This window comes from Perissodus microlepis, chromosome 22 (genome assembly GCF_051167445.1).
Source record: "Perissodus microlepis isolate ML-2025 ecotype Zambia chromosome 22, ASM5116744v1, whole genome shotgun sequence".
NCBI classification, from domain to species: Eukaryota; Metazoa; Chordata; class Actinopteri; order Cichliformes; family Cichlidae; genus Perissodus; species Perissodus microlepis.
The window spans coordinates 17,267,343-17,273,539 of NC_140481.1; the positions used below are offsets into that span (position 1 = coordinate 17,267,343).

At 40.5% G+C, this 6,197-nt stretch overlaps 1 protein-coding gene across 1 annotated transcript; it reads right to left on the minus strand.

The window, feature by feature from the left end:
• Nucleotides 1–1,574: 1,574 nt before the first annotated feature.
• On the minus strand, nt 1,575–6,157 carry snrpd1 (small nuclear ribonucleoprotein D1 polypeptide). Its single transcript, XM_084918609.1, has 4 exons — nt 6,026–6,157; nt 5,389–5,465; nt 3,302–3,493; nt 1,575–1,809 (listed from the first exon to the last, which is right to left on the minus strand). Exons 1-4 carry the CDS (start codon nt 6,037–6,039, stop codon nt 1,733–1,735), a joined length of 360 nt encoding a protein of 119 aa, XP_084774735.1. The 5' UTR covers nt 6,040–6,157; the 3' UTR covers nt 1,575–1,732.
• Between the last annotated feature and the right edge of the window lie 40 nt (nt 6,158–6,197).

A 6,197-nucleotide genomic window follows, 5' to 3' on the forward strand; every position in this document is an offset into this window, starting at 1 on the left:
CCAACATATCCCAGAATGCATAGCGCGGCAGTGGGTGTGGATAATTTTGCCGAAAAAAAAAAACAGCGGATGAGGGGCGCCCGAAGAGTAAATTTTAAGTAAGTACTGAATATTATGTCACTTATTTATGTGCAAATGTTAAAAACATTAAAACATTACTGTTGGCCACATGTCGGCAAAGTTATGTGACATTAGTGACGTTTGTACTAACTTGGTTTTAAAGCCTTTACTTTAAAATATACGCCGTTCAATAGCTGAGCTTAATCTTACAGAGAATGATTAAAGCTCATGTAGAAACAAACAAACAAATGAACAAATGATTTTCTCCTTCATCTCTGTCAAACAAAGCTGTATGAAACGTTTCTAGCTGTTAGTATCATGGTTGCTAGGCAACCTGGGCAGCGCAACATTTCACAAGCCTCGCACTTCCGGCCTTAGCGGTCTTTGAGTACGCGGCCCTCGAGGATCGTTGAGACTGCGTACTTTAAGGCTGCAGACCCTGAATTGGGATACAGCCTTGGAAATATGCTTCCCTTGAATTTTGTGCTTTTCCGGTGGAACCGACCCTAGCGCCCAACAGCAGTATTGCACCTTCAGGTACTTTGGAATTTGGTTTTAGTTTTTTATTTCTAAAACTAAATAAAATTCACTTCCATTTTATTAATAATTGCGGACACCAACCCAAAATGTTTGCTGATATTACTTAATGTTAAGAGCTTAGCCTCCATATGTGTACCTAAATGTATTTTTACTTTAATTATTATTACCACCTACACACACAATGAACTGTACCCTCATACACACAATAACATGGACTGAACCACCACTCACAACCACTAGCACTTTATATAGCCTCTGTAGAAATTATCCACATATCTCACTTATCTTAACTGTACTACTGTATAAATAATCTTTCTGTACAATACGACAATTTTTAAATCTACAACTGTTTATAACCTGCATAGTTCACACTTCTGTATATCTCATATTTCTGTATAGTTTTTTTAATTTCATATTCTGTAGTTTTTCATATTTATATCCTGTTCATAGCCTGTACATAGCTTGTACTCAATACTGCCTGTACATACTTATAGTTATAGCATATTCATAACATACGTCATACCATAATAGACCCATTTCTGTAATATACTCACATATCTATGTTATTGCTAATATATATTTGTAACATATCTATATCATGGCTAAAGCACTTCTGGATGGATGCAAACTGCATTTCGTTGCCTTGTACCTGTGACATGTGCAATGACAATAAAGTCGAATTCTATTCTATTCTAGTATTGGCAGCTGAAGATCAAAGTTTTAGATCCTTTTTTATTTAACATAAATTAGACATAAAGTGTAAGACTGTGTGCTATTTTATAATAACATTCTTCAGATTTTGACCCCTCCCACAACATAACCTGTTGTGTTTTGAGTGCTTCAAATTAATGATCATGACTTTAACAGAAAATTAACAAATTTCAGTATAAAGAAACTTTATTCAACCTTGTAAATAAAGAAAAAAAGTTTAACCTGAACCCCTGTCACACAGGTATTGTAATAATGCACTGGAGTCAAGTTTATCCTCTTAATGAGGAACATTTTTAATGTACAAAATAATGAAAAACACACTGAAATTCACAAACTGTTTCCTTTGAGCAAATTGTGGGGAAAAAAAAAAAAATTCCTGTACAAACAGTGGATGGTGAGATGCAGCTTTAAGGCCTTTGGATCATCTCCTTGGTCCACCCCGTCCTCTTCCTCTTCCTCTGCCACGTCCTCTTCCTCTGCCTCGCCCCCGTCCAGCCACTGAGAGGAGAGCAACAGATTTGTCACAAACATTCACCTACATGTGTTGAGTTGCTATGTTACTATAAACATAAGGCAGGCTGTTCTATGCGCAGCTTAAAAATCGAATCTGTGCTACCCTATTCAATTTAAATCTGAGCATTTATCCTGATTTACTTCTGGTTTTAGTAATGTTTAATATATTTAAAAGAAAGTGTAAACACATTTCTATGAGCAGCAGCATCATTTCAGGGTCTCACATTGCGACTAAACACTGTAGCAACTGTCACATGTTTAAAGATGCACATGTATGTTGTTTAGTGTGGTAAATGGAAGATATTAGAGACTGAATAAAGGCCACATGTCTGTGGTGAGTATAAACTCAGCCATACTGACCGGTGTTTGGTGTTTAACCCCCAATAAATCCATCATCCTTATATCTCCAATCTAATTTTATAAGTTTATCAGTATCAACTTTGTGTCTGGTCATCTCATGCTGTGAAGACAAACTCACACAAACCCTGCTGAAACTCACACTAGCGATAACTCAGCACAAATCAATTTCCATTTCTCAAGGTGACCGTATAACAGCCTGTATCTGACATTTTCTGGGCTTGATGCTCTCGTAACTACAGCAGGACAGAGTGCACAACAGGCCTGAGTACAAACAGCCCTGTTAAAGATCACTTAGATACCACAATTTAAAACTGCATCAACTCTGAAAAACTTCCTATACAAATTTTAAAAACACAGGCCCTGAAAATATAAACTTAATACTGCAGAAGTGAACAAATGTGATCACTGAAACAACCCTGAGCACCCAAGTGATTTCTAAGTGGGCTGTTTAACCACATGTTGATGTGGAAGAGACCAGGCAGAGGGACTAAAAAAAAAAAATCTGATAGTACAATTTGCACTAAACAGATTTTAAAAAGACGCAGAAAGAGCTGTGAGCAATTAAAAACCTGCTGGAAACAGGTTGTGGGTGAGTGAGAGCTTCAGACGTGACAGAGGACATCAGTGGAAATGCTTCTGAGGCATTTTATGTTATTGTTACGATAGACGTACCAGTCATTGCGCGCACCAACTGTGACGTCAGCACAGCACTGTTTTCATTTATGCTCACACTTTAGATGCGCATGAATAGCTACAATGTGTTCCTATATGCTTACACAACTCAGGGGGAAAAACAAACAAACAAAAAAAACACACCACAGCTTCAGCAGCGGTATGGAAGAACTGTAAACATCAAACACAGCGATCGTGCATAAGGCCGCTACGCTCCCACACCCACAGCCCTCGTTTGCTTTTCTGCACAAAGCTTCCAGATTTAACTTTTCCAAAGGACATGAAAAGCTGCCGTACAGATACTGGTTCACGTGCCGTGTGACCCTTTGTCCACATGCATGTAAAAAGTGTTGGGAAGTGACATTTATAAACCAGCCTGTGGGTACAAAAAACAAGCCTTTAAAGACAACAAAAAGAGCCAGGTGCACAGCAAACACTTCCTCACCTGCTTCTCGCTTCTTGGACTTGATCTTTGGCTCGATGTCGACCAACAAGGTGTCCAACGGGAGGCTGTCCGGCAGGATAAAATAGCGGATGTTGTTGCCACGGATACTCAGCGACTCCAGCTGAGTGGGTTCCCGGTTTTTCAGGGTCATTTTCACCGCCTTCAGGTGGGTGTTCATGCTCACGTCGACACCTACGGAAAGGAAAGAAAAATCTGAAAACTGAATACAGTAGATGGAAGTAAGACTGAGTGAGTCCAAATGAGTGTAGAAACATCTGTTCCCGACTGTTCTGACTTCCATCCTCCACCTGTGTGCTCCAGTGTGGACAACTACAACTAAACTCTACTATATGAACATCCTTTATTATTTTACCTGCAATGTAACTGCTGCCTTATTTTTTTGCTCAGTTGGTCTGACAAGCAGATAAAGAAAGAAAAATGCAGTTTTAAGTCTTTCAGCTCAGATGCCCACTTTCTGTGTTCTGCACTGCATTTTTTGTCAGCCGTTCTCACGTCCCTCACCATTGTACATCATACAAGCACTTGTCTAAAGTCTGTCTTTTATCCAGTGGTTGTGTAGGAAGAAGGGAAGACTCATCACTGACACGGTTTAGACTAATGCTGAAATTATGGTTCAGACGTGGTGTGTTGGTTTTCCGTGGACAGCTCATCTACCTGCAGAGTGTCTTGTCAGATGGGGGACGTGTCAAAGAAGGGTGTCTGTGGGCCACATGTGCTGATGATCAACCAGCCGACCGTGGAGAAGGGCGAAGTTATGACACACCTGAAGTGTCAAAACTATGGAAAGTATAATCTCACACCCTACCATCCCAGCACACACTGAGCTTCCCAGAGCACGCCTTCTTCCAACTATTAGATATGTTTACAGAATCAACTGACTGCCTTTGCAAAATTGTATTTATATCATTCACACAAACCCTCCTTACAATCAGCACGATTATCAACACATTGTTTTGCTGACTCCTATTCCACCACTAGATGTCACTGAAACAAAGCTTTGAATGAATGAACCCACTTTCAAGTGGGTCAGTACTGGTTCTCTGCTTCATTTGCACATCACTACTTTGTTGTGTTTCTCCCATTCCTGGTGAACGCCGCTGTTACTTCCTTCCCTGTTCGAACCCACACAGCATCAGCTATGTTGACCACTGTGCAGTTTGGATTATGGAGGGCTGCACTGGAGCACATTTAATAGACATGATGTCACACAGTACACTGAGTAACCAAAAGCTAACTGTTTTATCTGATTGAGAGTTCTGCGGGAAATCTTTCTAGGTCCTACAACATTTATGCTGTGTGTGGTGCAGTATGTGTTAATTACAGTGCAGTCATGTCCCAACGTTTCATACCCATTGCCAGCTGATAGAAACAAATAAAATATCTTCGGTTACATCTCTTTACTGAGGTTTTTTTTTTTTTTTTTTTTTTTACTGTGTTTTTCCACTTCCTCCTTTGACCATTCCCCCTCTTCCATTTTGATAATTTCTACAATCTCCCTCCAGGAATTCACTGACATTTGTAAATCCTTATACTGATGCTATGATTATTCTTTTATTAAGAAATTAAAAAACAGCAGTGAAAAAGTACAATGCACAGGAGGACTTGATAGTGCTTTACCACTGAAGTATCACTGGGACATTAAAGGGAATACACAAGCATATGAAGACTATGGAACAAACTTCACTTTTTATGATGCTCACTGTATTTACCAACAGAGGGAGCTGGGAAAGTTGCAGCTAAAACCAGTTTATTGATCTTTAAAATTATTAATTGCAAACCTGGGACATGCATACTTCGTTTATATTTATATTTATATTTAAGTGAGCTGTATATAAACATTTCCCAGCATTTCCACAGGACGCTAGCTTTAGGAAGAATTGGGTGCTGGCTTGAAAATGAGCCTTACTGGCCACCGTTACATTAAAATTCTGAGCATTACTTTGAAACGCCTGAACTACAGCATTGTTAGTGGAATTAATTGGCTTAGAGTGGCAGCACAACTAATGAAAGCAGTAAGGAGGTGAGCCCAACACCTGTTTAATAAATCACCTCCAGCTGAGTCTTACCTGTGATGGTGCCGTGGACCTGAGTGCCGTTCTTCAGCTCGATGGTAACAGTCTCGTGGCTGAGCTTCATTAAAAACCTGTGGGCATCGTGGAAGAAGATGAACATCTATGTTTGAGTTCAGCCTGGAAATGAACCAAAAACTAGCCTCAAGCTAGCTACTAGCTGCATAGCTTTCACCTGCAAAACAAAACCACCCCCGGAGTGAGACGACCTTATGAAAACCCGCTGAAACCCTCCAGAGTTAACCGCCATAACTAAAATAAATACAGGACTAGCTTTATGCTCCTGCTACTACACATTTAGGCTACGTTTATTGCGTTCGCTGAGTAGCAGCTTAACCGAGGCCGGACCTACGAGTCTGCTAACGTCCACGAACCAAAGTACGTTTAAAAATCGTCGATGCATGCAGCTAATTCCAACTACCGAGCATCAGAGTTAACACTACAGGTGTAGTTTAACTGTGAATGCGATCATTCTAACTCCGGAGAGCCTCCATTCATTCGGACCGACGCTTCCCGCTCATATCTTATCCTCCTCTTCTCCGCTTTCCATCTAAACCCATCCAGCCGCAGCGCCTTCACTTCATCATCCCACGTTCACTCGTTCGTTAAATGGCGCATTCCAGACTCCGCTTACCTGACTAGTTTCATGATGGTGATGGACTGTAGAGACAAATCCTCCACCAAAGAGAAAAATTGCAGCGATCGAGTGAAAACACACACAGGCCGCTGTGGTAACAATTACGTTTGACTCGCGCACTTACGACGTCATTAAAGGAGCGACGGCGATGAAGAAGAAGAAGACACGC

Excerpts from the sequence above, each read along its gene's own strand:
- snrpd1 (XM_084918609.1), bottom strand. Across the intron at positions 3,494-5,388 it reads GGTCCACGGCACCATCACAG|GTGTCGACGTGAGCATGAAC; the intron begins GTAAGACTCAGC and ends TCCTTTCCGTAG. Across the intron at positions 1,810-3,301 it reads GTCCAAGAAGCGAGAAGCAG|TGGCTGGACGGGGGCGAGGC; the intron begins GTGAGGAAGTGT and ends CTCTCCTCTCAG.